The sequence below is a fragment of the Coloeus monedula genome, assembly GCF_965178545.1.
Source record: "Coloeus monedula genome assembly, chromosome: 13".
In the NCBI taxonomy this organism is placed as follows: Eukaryota; Metazoa; Chordata; class Aves; order Passeriformes; family Corvidae; genus Coloeus; species Coloeus monedula.
In genome coordinates, this window is record NC_138793.1 from 4854555 (window position 1) to 4869047 (window position 14493).

General features: G+C 41.1%; 1 protein-coding gene across 1 annotated transcript in view; it reads left to right on the plus strand.

The window, feature by feature from the left end:
* Positions 1–14069, plus strand: part of VAT1L (vesicle amine transport 1 like) — a gene marked incomplete at its 5' end in the record, with an annotated part of 53779 nt that extends 39710 nt beyond the window's left edge. The window contains 2 exons of the mRNA XM_082290276.1: positions 12000–12083; positions 13941–14069. Coding sequence (XP_082146402.1) covers positions 12000–12083; positions 13941–14039 — 183 coding nt within the window. The 3' untranslated portion in view covers positions 14040–14069. The remainder of the gene's footprint in view (positions 1–11999; positions 12084–13940) is intronic.
* Positions 14070–14493: the final 424 nt, after the last annotated feature.

Sequence of the window (14493 nt, forward strand, 5' to 3'; positions counted from 1 at the left end):
TTTTCAAAGTCACAACATTAATGTGTCTGCTAATCTGATCCCAGTAGGTGGATTTTTACATTAAGCTTCTCAGACTTTGGAAATTAGAGTGTCAAGACTTTTTACTGATTACCATCTGGAAGACGGAATGTTTACTGTATTTTGTAATCACTACGTTTACTTCCCGTGGTTTTGGAATAGTGGTTCTGGAATAAAACACAATTTCTGTTCCTTAGTAGTAATAAAGGAAGACCTAGAGTTCTTTGGAATAAGTAGACAGGTCACACAGGATTTTCTCATTATTTTATTACTGATTTTCAGATCCCATATTGTGAAATAAGGAACTCAAAATAGAGCTCAAGGAAGAGCCTGAGGAATATGTGATAGGTCTTTGGGAGGAAAATACTTGACTTGTTTGAATTGTTTAACAAATAACATGAAAGGTTACAGTGGCAGAAGCCATGTTAGTCACACGTTTTGTGCCTGACTTCCAAAAAACTCACCTGCCATATGGGAAAGGTGCAGAATGAGGATGTGTTTTTATGATCTTATTACAAGGATCAAATAGAAGAAAGCAAGGAAAGGACAAAGGCCGCAACAGGGAAGGTTAAGGGAGAAAAACGGGAAACTACTCTCATGCAGGTTGTGGGGCTTGAAGTGTGGCTTCAAAAGTGCTGGTGAGAAATGCAAAAAAAAAATTGTTGGTGCTGGTAAGAGATGGAGAAACCTCTGACAGACTGTAGAAATTAGTTTTTTGTGAAGATCCGGTTTTGGATAGTGGTCCTGGTGAATCAGAGAACTGGAACAAGCCTGAAAGACAAATCAGGTGGAACTAATACAAACCATCAGCATGGAGTGCTGGTAAAATAAAATAGTAGATTAAAAAGGACATTCCTTGTGGAAAGTTTTCTCTAATTTTGCAGCTTCCTAAAAGAAAGCAAATTCTCTCTAGTGAGGTACACACAAAGAAATATCTCCTCTCTATAAAATAAACTCTTTTCTTGTGAATAGACAGAAATTTGAATAAACAGATGCTGATGAAAGCTTGGGAAACAGCAAGAAAGTAATCACCTGTGGGGTCTTGGTTTTATTTTATCCAGAAGGGGCTTGGAAGGACTTTTGGTCTAAACATAAAACTGAAAAGAAATACTTTTTTTTTTTCACCATAGTAGCAAGGAAGTGATAGTACAAATTATCTTATGCTTACAGACACAAGCCCAAAGGGTGTGTGTAGATTTGCATCGCAGAAGGTCAGAACAAGGTTCCATCCACGCCACTGTCCAGCTTTTGGGAGGACTAGGACTGCTGCTTAGAGAGAGACAGTAAAAGAGGCAGCACACAGAACAGGCCCTCTGAGTTCTGTGGCATTTCTTACATTATTGGACCCTGAACACTAAAAGCTGTAATAGCCTGAACACTAAAGCAGTGGTGTGGCTGGAAGAGCCCCTGACCCACGGTGGCACACAGCAATATTCCTGTGGAGCTCCAGAAAGGCTGGATGATCTTTCACTTGTGTGAAGAGGGATCTCTGTTGGATTCCCACAGGGAGTTAACCAGACAGGACTCCTGCTGTTCAGAGGAGATCAGCAACATTCCCCTTGGACAGCCCAGGCATTGTAATTCAAAAGCCAGCAATACAGCACCACACAAAGCAGAGTGCTCAGGATTAGGTCTGCACATCCTGAGGGTGAGCAGGAGAGTTTAATGACACTCGTGGAGCTGAGGGCAAGAGAACAAACAGGATCTTCTTTGGGTTGGTGCAGTTTTCCTCCAGACATTTTTCAAAGAGATCACAGGGCAACATTGCTGAGGGAAGAGTTTAAAAACTGGTGGCATGGAGCTTGATAGTTAATAACAATATAAGATATCTCTTTTTTTAATTGCATAGTGATAAATGTAATAAAGTTTATTTCCTGCTATAATTTGTTATAACAGATTGTGATGGAGTACAGGAATACAGCAAACTGAGCATCATCTATTAATTCAATTTAGGCAGCAGACTGCTGCATCCTAACAGAATACAGAGGGTCTCTTTTCCTGCTAAAATTCATTTGCAGCTAAAGGAATTTTCCTCACTATAAGAGCTGCTGCTGCAGTCCAACACCTCTGAATACCTCAAGCTTCAGGGGTGTCTGGAGCATCTGTGTGTGCACAGCTGGCTGCAACTTACTTCAAGATGCATTAATGCTCAGAAAGGTACCATGAAGGTGACCGGTTCTGAGCTCCTCTACTCGTGGCTTTGATGTGCTCAAAGCCATTCTCCTAACATTGGGACCATGCTATTGTAACTTCTGCCATCAATTCCAAGGGTTCAGCCAGTCCCGGGGAGCCAGTGGCTCCCAGGAATAGAGTAGGAGTTCTGGCTTTGTTGCTGTTCTAAAAGAAATACCAGTGCAGGACCCTCAAAGCTTCATCCTGATTCACAGGATATGTCTTTTCTGCTCAAGTGTGTTCCAGGGATTTCGTCACCAAATCTCTACCCCTCAGAAACAACCCTTGACTCTGAAAGGAATAAGGTAATAATTTCCTATAGTAATGCAGGGAAAAAATGGCTTTTTCCTTTGAGCTTATCTTAATAATAAGTGATACTGAGAAAAGCTGTGCCAGTTTAAATCAAAATGAGTGTCCATTCTGGCTCTGTGCAGGTTCTGAGATAATGCACAGTCTCACAGAAATGTCCATTCTATAGCACTTTGCTACAACCAAAAGTTAGTCTTTAGCTGTCACGATGCTGAATGCCCCTGAGCTGTCCTAACCTGCTGGAATTCCCTGTGTTGATGGATCAAATTTCAGGCTCTTTTCTCCTCCTTTATCATGTAGAAAAGCTCTCACCAAACTGATAATCTAGGCACTGCTCTTCAGTACTTCTAAATATTTAATTTGTTGTTGATTCTGCCTGTTTTCCTGCTTTATCCCTGGTGACTCTCTAAGTAAAGACTGGCAAGATTTGGCTCAGTTATTCTGTAATTACAAAGCTTTAAATCTCTTTTTCTTTGAATTTTACTGAGACAAAACAAATACTCGTTGACGTCAGCAGGAGCTTATAGGAATAAGGAAGGAGTGAAAACAGCACAGTTCTGCAGCTGTAGCTCTCCATCCAGAAGATGTATCACTTAATAGGTATCTTCAGCAGGCAAGGGAGGACTCAGAGTTTGCCTGGAGCATCAGTTTTTATTCCTTTGACATTTTTCTCATCTTGGGTCTGGTTTTAGCCTTGCTGCCATGGCAACATGCAGAGAGGCTGAAAGGTACTCCAGAGAAAAGGTCTCTCCTCACTGACAGGCAGCAGAAGGGAACAGAGGCCATTGCTGCTGTTTGCAGCTGCAAATAGCAGTGGAGGGATGAAAGGGATTTAAAAAGTACTTTCTGTTTGCACGTGTGCAGGCAAAACCATTGGTGCAAAAGTTCAGTGTGACAGGGCATAACCAGTGGAGTTGGGTAAAATCATTGTTGCTTTCAGATGGGCTCTAGCAGGACAGGACATGGCATGATGTGACATGACATGGAAACAGACTTCATGATCCAAGTTATTTTACTACTCCTGTAGGAAAAATAATCAGCTCAAAATCATTGCTAGTGATACTAATTTTTTACATTTTGATTGTATCCATGTTTTCTCCATGCCCATGTAGGCATTTATGAAAATTGGGCCCCACATACCCTGAGTTTGATGTGTCTTCTTACATATGCTCAGTGCTCAATTTCTGCATCTCAAGAGCTGGCTGCATTCACCACAGGCAGGAATAGAGCCTATTCAAAATCCTGTAAATATTATGCTGTTTTTCCATCTGTTGTGCAAACTGCTGCAAACCCTCAGCCTCCAGGAGAACAGAGTCTGGGAGGTTTCTTCAGAATTGATGGTGTAGGTGGGACAGGAGAATCCAGGCTGGTTGCATATGTGGGTTTGCCGGCCTCCCATATACCCAGCTCCCACACAAACAGGTAATGGAAGGATTTTGTCTCAGCAGGTAAGTCAGTTTAACACTAGAAGCACTTTTCTGCTGGCTATTCTGCTACACAGTGCAAGGGAAATATTCCTATCACGAATGCAGATCATTCCCATGGAAGAGTGTTGTGCTGAATACACGTTATTCCATTGCTCTCAAGGGAAACAATCCCTAACAGCAAAGGATGGTTTTGTCCAGATCACTGTGTCTGGTAGGATAATTGTCAGTAATCACACAGGAAAACAGTTTTTCTAGAAAAGCTTGTACAGAAGGCAGCCTGAGAAAGGGAAATAGTGCGAACTCACTTAAAAAAAAAAAGTTTGAAAAAAGTCAGCATGTTTCCCAATGAAATATTACCAACATCATATTGCATAAACACGAGAGAGGTATTTCAAGATTATTAAGGAGAAAATATGCCAGCAAAACAACAGGACTAAATTTTGACAGATGTCTCTTTTGGGAGTAGAAGGGCAGTCATTAGCAAAGGAGCCAGTGACTGCTGGCCATGTGTGTGTCCTGGCTGTCCCTTCACTGAGCCCAAGCCACCCTCACAGGGCTCTGTGGCTGCAAAGGGAGATTTACCTCTGCTCAGTGCTTCCTGTGCCCTGGCAGGGTCTGCAGGGAGTAGAACACCAGCTATTCCCTCAGAGCTGCCAGCAAGTTCAGAAACTGCTGTCCTTGGTTCCTTGAGTTTCTTGCCTTCCACAGACCAGATCTAGACAGACATAATCCAGCAGACAGATGATGTGATTTTTCTTTGTAGTGAGTGCAGTGTTAGTTTTAAAAGCCATATATACCAAAAACATGAAAGAAAACTCTTCTGGTCTGAGAAGAGCATCTGCAGTTAGAATGCAGCTCACAATCCATCTTAAAGACAGCATAGCTTTGTAATAGAACACAGCAGTGAGCCTGATAAAAATTATTTTTCTCTATAGTATTAATGAAATCTATAGTATTAAAGCTTTGCTTACGTGGTATCTCAGCTAGAATCAACTGCAGTGTGCATCTTTTTTCTTCATTACTGTATAGAAATGATGGTTAAATAATTATTGTTGATATTCTTGTTTGTAATTCTAATGGAGGTAGCTCTGGCCTCATCGAAATAGTGCCATTTATGAGCAGCAACAGAACAGAGCTGGCCCTAGAATGAAACATGGGCATGTTTTTAATTCAGATTATTTTTTCATAAATGTGAAGGAGATTTGGATCATTACCTGTGGCACTTGGGTTGCCAAAGTAACCCTGCCTAGCCAGCTGATGTTTGCACAGCGCATGGCACTGTCACCATGGAGACCCTGTCCACGTGGTTTTGCAGGCATGATGCAGTTGCAGGCGTCTCAGAGAGGAATTAATTGTTGGTGAGCAATGCTGGTGCAGACAGCTCTGCCCTGGCAGGCAGAGCCTGCAGTCAAGCACGAGTTAAACTTTGCCTTGTTGTTTCAGCTGCACATAGAGGAGCAGGGCAGGGGTAACAGGAGGGAGCTCTCTGGGCTTTTGTATGGAAAACACTGAATTCTCCTGCAGGAAAGTTCATGCTCAGATTGGGAGGAGTGGTCAAAGAGTGCTGACCTGTGTGAAATCCATGCTTGAATGATAATATTCATTTACAGAACATATGTTTGAGTGATTGAAGGCTATTGGACACTCCTGGTACTCCTTTATCAACTGAGGATATTTTCTCCTCCCAGTACCTGCTCTCACTCATTCATGTGCAGCCTAGTGATGTCAAGGAAATTATGCCAGTAGATCAGGGACTGAAATCTGTCTGTATATACAGATATCTGTCTGTATATATCTTCCAAAAGTAGCTGTCATGCTGTGCTTTCCATTCTGACCTCTGATGAACCTCACAATGGGACTGTGAAGTAGATTTTGAATCTGTTTTGCACAATACCAAACCAAAGACCTAACAAACCTTTTGAGAAGAGACATGGTTCTGTTTCTGATGGTTAAGCAGGCTAAAGGGGGCTCCCTCCTTTCTCCCCATGTTTTTGAAGAACAGAAGTCAGCCAGCCTCAAGATAAAGTCATTTTGCTGCGGCAAAATGCTTTGTTCCAGCTCTTTTACTTAATTATGAATGGGCTGGATGACGACAGATGGTTAAAAGGTGCTGTTACAGTTTCTGGGTGCTACAGCTGTGATGAGCAGGCTGCCCTAGGATCAGGTGGGGGTTCTGTAGACATGGCAATGAGACAGTGCAGGCTTCAGAAACTGCCCAAGAGCCAGTATGTGAATGGATGAGCCAGTAAGTGCAGGCAGATGGTGTAACTGGCTTTGTGGCATGCAGTGACATTGACATTTGGGGAGCTGCTGTAAAGAATCACTGAAGCACCAGCTTTGGAGATGTCTGTGTTGGACCCTCTCTTATGTGAAAAAACCCACAAAAAGTTACATGGGTGCTTAAAAAAAGTACTGGGCAGAAGTGCTCACAGGAGGAGGTGTGGGCAGAAGGGACTTGGATTGATGGCCAGATGCAGAGGGTAAATGTTGCTCCTTTTGTCTTTCCTTTTGGTCTGAAGAATCAGCTGAAGGATTAAAGAGGGGGATGTAGCTGGAAAAGCAGGGCTTTGGGGTGAAGTGTGCAGCACAGGTTACAGTGGATGAGGGGATTATTTCATGGCTAGAGGGGAAGAGTCTTGACATGCTGGAAGGCTTGGACATTTTCAGGGTGTAAGCAGAGGATGAAAAGTGATTCTTTGAGATGATGTATAAAAATAAACAGTAATCTTGAACCTAAAGGTGTGGAACTAATGAGAGGGAAAATTACAGTTGTAGATCATAACCTAAACTGATGCTCTGCTTCACTGTGCCCATCTGGAACTCAGGGATGTTTCCTCCATTTGGGTGCTGATAACCTTTTTGACAGCTCGTGATGATAGTGTTAGAACGACTGGGGAGTTTTACAGATTGCACTGAGATAATTGAATTGATTTCACTCCTGGCTTGGATTAAATTTTTAATCTTGTCAGAGGATTCTTTAGCCTTTCACACCATGGCCTGATTTACCAAAAAGGGGAATGAAGGATTTCTTTATTTGTAAGTAGAAATCCTTTCATATACCTCAGGGAAACACACTGTCATCAGAGTGTCTCAAGAAAAGAAAGGACAAAGTTCTCTGCCACCATCCAATAAACCTGCCTTAGCTGGAAGTGAGGGGCTAAAGAAGTTGTCTGAAAAAATGAAACTTTAATCTACAGATGGGAGTTTGTGCAACAGACTGCATCCAACCTCGTGCAGCTGAAGAATATCCACTCTTCTCTTGCACCAGTGTCTTTCAATGTATTTTGTTTTTCTGAAGTAAACTTAGAACTTCACTAAAAAACCAAATCAATAAAATTAATCACATTACTGAGCTAAACAGCTTCATGTAGGATGATGAAAGCATTGTGTTTTGACATTTCGACTAGGCAGCTTTTCCATGGCATGTCGCCTTCATTGTTTCTCCCTTCTAAACATCCGTGTTACTGACGTGGGCCTAAAGCCCCCAATATTTTATGCTGGCAGAGTGAGTGGTTTCATGTTCCAGATTCCCAGTCTCTTTTATTTTACTCCTAAGATTGGTTCCTTCTAAGAGCCAAATACAGAAATGGATCAATGTTTAAAATAATATCCAAAGGCTTGAAAATAGCATCCACTTCTTAGGCAGGCTGCATTTCTCTTTCACACTCTGAAATGGTGCAACAGATAATTAGTAATACATTTTCCATTTGAATTTCCCTGTATTTATAAAGCAGTAGACTGCTCTTGCTATGTTCTAACAGCAAAATGAAGTTGCAGAGCCAACTGAATGTCAGCAAGGATTTATGAATACCTCAGTAGAGATTACTGTCGGCTCCTGATTTTGAATGCAAGCAGCCAAAAAATCAGTTTGGCAGTAAAATGGGTAAGTGGAGGACTGACTATAGCAATACAAAGTTGGAGCATAACTGTTTCAGGTATATATTATTTACAGAGAATCAGACTTGCACCCAGGAAAGTGTCTTTATTCAGGAACTTTCCACAGGAAAAGGAACCAGGACAGCAGAGGGGGAGACCTGAAATGAATGACTTAAAATGAAATGCCAGACAAGAATTCTGTCCCAATTACCTGGGGAAAGCATAGTGCTAAAAACAAACAAGAAAAATCCAAGGAGAACATAGGGGGGGAAACAGAATTAAGGCAGGTGTACAATATGTATTTCAGGGGGGAAAAAAGTCTTTTAGTTGATTTTAAATGGACTGATTTTACACCCTGACATCAAAAACTGTGGAAAAGCACTGTAATCAGAAGCTGGCTGCAAATAATCAAATACAATGCCAGCCTCTGACAGCATGTTGTATTATTTCTTCTGTTTAGAATACATCTTTGTTTCATTGTTTTAGCATTGCAGATACTGTTTGAGTAAAAAATCATGTAGTGCTTGCTGTTTTTAAAATTTCAGTATGAAAATCCTGAGTAATGAGTGGTCACAGGTAATAACATGCTTAATTTGGAGCTTTTTAAACTTATATTTCTCAAAGATAAGTGTATTGTAAATTAGTCAGGAATGTTGACAGAGGACTTCATTAAACTTCTCTAAGTCATTTATGGATATATTGTGATTCCTGAAAGCTGGTTTCTTACTTGTAGTAGTAGTGCTTCACTGTTAGTACTCTGCTATTATTAGTACTTTACTATGTAGAAGGAAGAAACTGAGATCAGGATTATTCTCTTTTTTCTATGCAAGCTTGTATTTTATTTTAAAGGAAAATTGCTATCAGCTCACAAAAACCAGAATGACTACAATAAAATCATACCATGTTCCCAGTGCATACACAGGTGCTGTGTTCAGTAGTGGAAGACAGTTTATGACCATTACTGTAGAGGATTCACTTACGCTTTTAATGAAATAAAAACTTTGCAAATCATTAACTAAAGAGAATGAAATTATAGGGTTTTTTTGAGAGATACTATGTCAATTCAGCGTATTGTTGCTGCCAGGACCAGTGGTCCACTAATGTGTAATAGTTCTGATTCCATAGCAGAGCTCTGATAAAAATTGTGTCAATCTGGGGGCTCTCAAGGCTAAAATCCGTAGGTTGGCATTACCTCAGACACAACCCTCTCAGGGCTGGGCCATACTGAAAGCAAACACAGGACAACAGAGTTTTGTCCTTTTTTCCAGTGGAAACTCTTCTATCAATAAACACTCCTTTGCACTGTTTCCTGTCCAAGAGCCCTCTGTTGATGACTCTGCACAAGAATAATTCCAATTAACTCATCCATATAAACAAAAGTAAAATCCATTTACTTGGCTTTGAGCTGACAAATGCAAATAGCAACCAATATGGAATAATTGGTGAAGAGGGATTTAGGGGTAGAATGCTGTAAGAAGAGGGAAACCCTTGTGATTTTGCTGCTGGAAGGGATGTTTATTTTCAATCAAAATTCAACCACTTCAGGGAACCTCCAGTAAATTCCTGAATTTCCACTTGCCTCCCTGTACTACCAATTAAGCCCAGGTCTGGCTTTAACCCAGCTCAGAGGGATGCACTGTCTTCATCAGCAATGTGCAAACACTGAGGCACAAACTCATGGAAGCTCCTCCCTCTGTGAAAGGCACAGAAAAAAAGTAAACTCTTCCATATAGTCTGTGCAGAGCAACTGAACCATACTTGCACAGCAAAGAAGGTTTTTAATACTCTGTCCCCTATAGGAGAAGAGGGAAAGAGGGAATGGTTTTAATAGTCAGGCACCTTGGGAAACAAGTAGTTGCAGTCTTGGTTGAACAAGTGGACTGTTAGCAGCCATAAACATAAAAATTACTCATTTCTAAAATAGCTCATGGTCTCTCAACTCAGACATCGTGTGCTGAATGGCATTGCACTAGTACAGAATGTGACTGACTGGATAGGTAAGTTGCAAATAACACTAAAAGGCACAGATGTTGTATCAGCTCTTCAAATTTTTTTCAATGTTTTTATATATTTTAATAGCTCCATCTGGATTCCATAGCCACTATTATTGTTATAAGTTTTATTGTTCCCTTTGCCTCTGCCTGCTGTTTGCATTTGCAAGTTACTTACAAGTGTCTTGGAAACAACTCCTGAACCTTTCTCCAGGGGCTTAAAATTTGATATTGTGTATGTGAAAAAAGCAGGGAAAGCACATTTTCTCAAATTTGCCTTGCTAAATATGATATGGTGCAAATTAAAATAAATGTTGCATACCCTGCTTTCCACATGATGTTCTGGTTATAAATTTCAGTGGATGGGTAAGTGTGTTTGCTGATTTCTCCAATTCTTTATTTCTCCAATTATTTATGCTGTGCTGTAACCTCCTAAAAGCTTGATTTGGTTAATAACAGCCATAAAAAATTATACAGCTGCTGCTTCTCCAGCATCTTTGTTGGATATTCTTAAAGGACTAGTATCCATAGTACAGAACTAGTCTGACAGGATAGTTGGGTGTTGTTTATGCTCTAAGGTAGCTTCATAAAGGGTATTGTGATTTTGTGGACTACGTTTAGAGGTCAGCCTGCTATCCAGTGGGATTCATAAGATTGTGTTTTCTGAGGTGAATTTACCATAATGCCCTAAATTAGAAAGTCATTGTGTTTGCAGTGCAATTTTTCTTTTGTTCTAATAGAATTTTTCTTAAGTCCGGTATTTAATAATTGAGGGAACATCTCTGCAAAACTCAAGGAGTAATATTGAGTTCACTGCAGTCAGCTTCCCAAGTAAGGCCAACAGATGGGAAAGACATTTTGTGCTGTGCCCAGCATCCATTAAATTTATTTGGAAGTTGAATGTTGTATTACCTTTAAAATCACATAACTCCTTCTGTATTAGACATTCAGGGACTATTCTGGGGGCCTGGACCCCAATTCAGGCTTTTAAATGTACTGTGGGACTCCTCAGGTCCCAACTCAACATTTTCTTTCAAACTTACGTGCCGTTATTCTTAAAATATTCAACAAACTATGTCACAGGTGCTAAATCCTATTAACATAAAACTCATTTTTGTCTTGACCAACCCTGTTACGCTGGCAAAGAGCACTGTGATGAGGATATGGAACAGACTTTATGGGCACATTTTCAGTTCCTGAAGTTTCCCACTGTGAAAGTGAGGAAACTCTTTGACATCTTCCAATTTTCAGTGATTTATAGAATCATAGATTGGAAGAGACCTTAAAGCTCATCCAGTTCCAACCCCCTGCCATGGACAGGGAACCTTCCAGAATCCCAGGCTGCACCAAGCCCTGTCCAACCTGGCCTTGGACACTTCCAGGGATCCAGGGGCAGCCACAGCTTCTGTGGGCAGCCTGTGCCAGTGACTCAACAGTGGTCTGTGTGCTGCATATTACACATTCAGTGCAACACACACACAAATTCAATTCATCAACAATGAGGTCTCTTGAGTTCTGAAACATCATACATCAAAATAAGCTTCTCTCCAGTGCACTTGAAAGAAGAGGTTCTTGTGCCTTTCTCACTGCTAATTGCAGCCAGCTGTTAAACAGATGGTCTTGGTGGTATCAGTAGGACACCACTTATTTAACAGTTGCTAAAAAAAAGTGAGACGAAGAAAGAAATAAATGTTTGCTTAGGCAGCAGGACCCACAGTATTGCACTGATCACAGCCATTGCCTGGACACAGCATTTCCTCTGTGGTAACCTGTAAGAAATTAATTGAAAAATATCATAGGTCAATTAGAAAAACATTTCATACTTTCAGTGAAAGTAGGATGTCTTGATAAATATTCTGCAAAGATAAAATGCAATGGACAACCTTCTAGGATTACCTCCCTGAGCCTGTATTTCTCTCTCTGCACCTCAGCTATCCATCACTTTGGTTCTGCATTAATGGTATGGACGTGTTATGCTGTTCAGAGACTGACTTCAGGACTCACATCCCATTTTGGCAAACACAGTGCAAAAGCCAGGCCTTATAAATTCACTAAAAAAATGTTTAACTATCAGTCTTTTCTCAAGCAGCTCTTTGAGTGACCTTGCACATAGCACGCCTTAAACATGTTGCTGGTTTTGGAAGGGAGGGATTCAGGCTTCTCCTAGGGTGTCACTGAAAATTATCAATAGTGATCTTTCTTTCAGGTGAAGGAGGCCATGCAGAGAATCCATGACCGAGGAAATATAGGCAAACTCATTCTGGATGTGGAGAAAGCACCCACTCCCCTGGTGAGTGCAAAGCACTGCAGACATGATGTACAGCCAGGCACAGTACAGCCTGGCAGTGACTTCTGTCCTTTGCAATGCTGTTTTGACACCAATTTCTTCTAAATCCAAAGCACCCAAATACCACCAGTAACCATAATTTGTGTATTTAACTCAAAGTGTAATGTACTTCCTGAAATGCCAGTAGTTACTATTCTATACTGAATGGCTATCTCCTTCTCCAAAAATGTGCCTGCAAGTGTTGGATCTGGGTAAAACTGCCATGTGTCTTTCTGTCCTTGTGATGGAAAACAAACAGACATTTCTCACACTAAAAAATTCCTGAATGAGTAAGTGGATTCAACAGGAAAAAACCCAGTCAATATTACTTTAACGTGCATAGAAGTGCTTTCTGATTCCCACACTAAAGTTAGAGTGCACTTTTGGTAGGAATTTAGTTTACTGGTTTTTATAATACATGAAGTATAATATGTAAATATTTCTAGAAATGTCCTGAAGGAAGATAGCAGTGATGGAGCACTGGATTTGGAGCACTTACTGGAGCACATGCTAACATGGTACAGAAACCTTTCAGAGAGCAGTGGTAAATGAAAGCCGGGCTCACGCCTGAGCATTCACTGGTGGTATAGGAAAGAGCAGTAAAGAAGGTAATGCAAAACTGACTTTAAATCAGTACTGATGTATGAAGTTCACTTTCAGACCTGAGATATCTCCCATTTCAAAAGAACAGAAAAGAACCTGGACTTACAGTTAAGCTCTTGCTCTAAAACCACCCCAAATCTCATACAAAATCTCTGCAAGGAAAAGGAAGGCTTTGAGAACCTCACATGTGGAACAGTACACTTTTATGAAAGGGTGTTAACTCAAAAATATGGGTAACTTCAGAACAATACTTTTCTGCATAAAAATCTGGTTGTGTTTGAGATTTTTATTTCCAGCAAAGGTTAATAAGCAAACAAGGAAGGAACATCACCGCATTTCTCTTTTAAAAGTAAATGGGTTGGTTTTGAAACAGTTGTAAGCTAATACTTGTGTCCTGTGAGAGGTAACGTGGGTGTGTGAGAGAATCCAGTCACACTAATCTGTGCTGTTAAACACTACCCCCATCCAGTGAACCAGACTCTTGTGCCTCCACAGACCTGTCACACTGACGGGGTGAAGTGCTGGAGGGTCCTGCACCTTTACACAGCTTGTAATAAATATTTCCATGTGAAAAAAACCCACAGTGTACTCCTTAAATGCTGGTCTGAATTAATTGATTTCTGCAATTGCCTACTGCCTGTGCAGGCATCTTCAGTAAAATATGAAAATGCGGTTTCTTCCCACTCCTGTATGATCTGGGATCTGCACTCTGTCGTGGGTGTATTTTGCCAGTATCTACATATCCACTGCTCTGTAAAGTTTCACTGGGGTTTTAGTTTACAAAAGAAAGGAAATCGCCCCCTGAGTTTTCACACTGTGCCTCAGATGGGGCCATGCATTTACCTGCTCCTGGAAGAGCAGATACAGGAGTTGTAAACCAGAGGTCCCACATTCTGTAAACTTCCTACTCAGCTGTGTTTCCTATCTGAGAACCTTACTATCAGTAAGTGCACAGAGCAGAGTCCACGTGTGCAGCTGTCCTACAAGCAGCTTTCTGTTAGGAAATAGAGCTGTGAGCCGTGGGGGAACAGCTTGCAGGTTTAGCTGGAAGTGATGTAGTGCCAGCAAAGGCTTTGCACAGACAGAATGCTGATTTTCGTGTGGCAACCCTGTCTTCTTGAGTTTCCAAAGTCGCTTTGTCAAATGAACCAAACTGAAATAAGGAGGAATCAAAGGGTGAGAAAGGTGCTCTGATGTCCTTCGTCTTTCATGGTGCAGATGGCCAACGACAGCACGGAGACGAGCGAGGCTGGAGAGGAGGAAGAGGACCACGAAGGGGACAATGAGAACAAGGAGCGCATGCCCTTCATCCAGTAGCAGCCAGAGGTGGGGGAGGCAGGAGGAGTCGTGAAGGAGAAGGGAACAAGACTGGGAAGTCTCTTCTGTGCATCAGTGAACAAATGCTGTAGTACAGTGTGTGTTGTATTTGTTTGCAGTCAGCTGAGCTATGAGCTGTTGATCATTGTTGTTTTGAACTCAAGTGCCATTCTCATTCAGTGCAGTATTACAACATTGCTGTGTAATACCCAGTTTCCCTGTAGGAGTCCCATGGATTTTTCTGTTCTTGTTTGAAAGCCTTATTAACTTACTGTGTAATTTTAGATGGACATCTTTCTCATGCAAATTCCAACATCTTGCATAAAGTTATTTGGGAGGTTTGGGCTTTTTTTCCAAGTTGGAAACAGTAAAAAAAAATCCCCACTTGCTGTCTGAAAGATTCTGGTAACTGGAGGGATAATTTTGTATTTCTGGACTTTCAGTGTTAAAACAA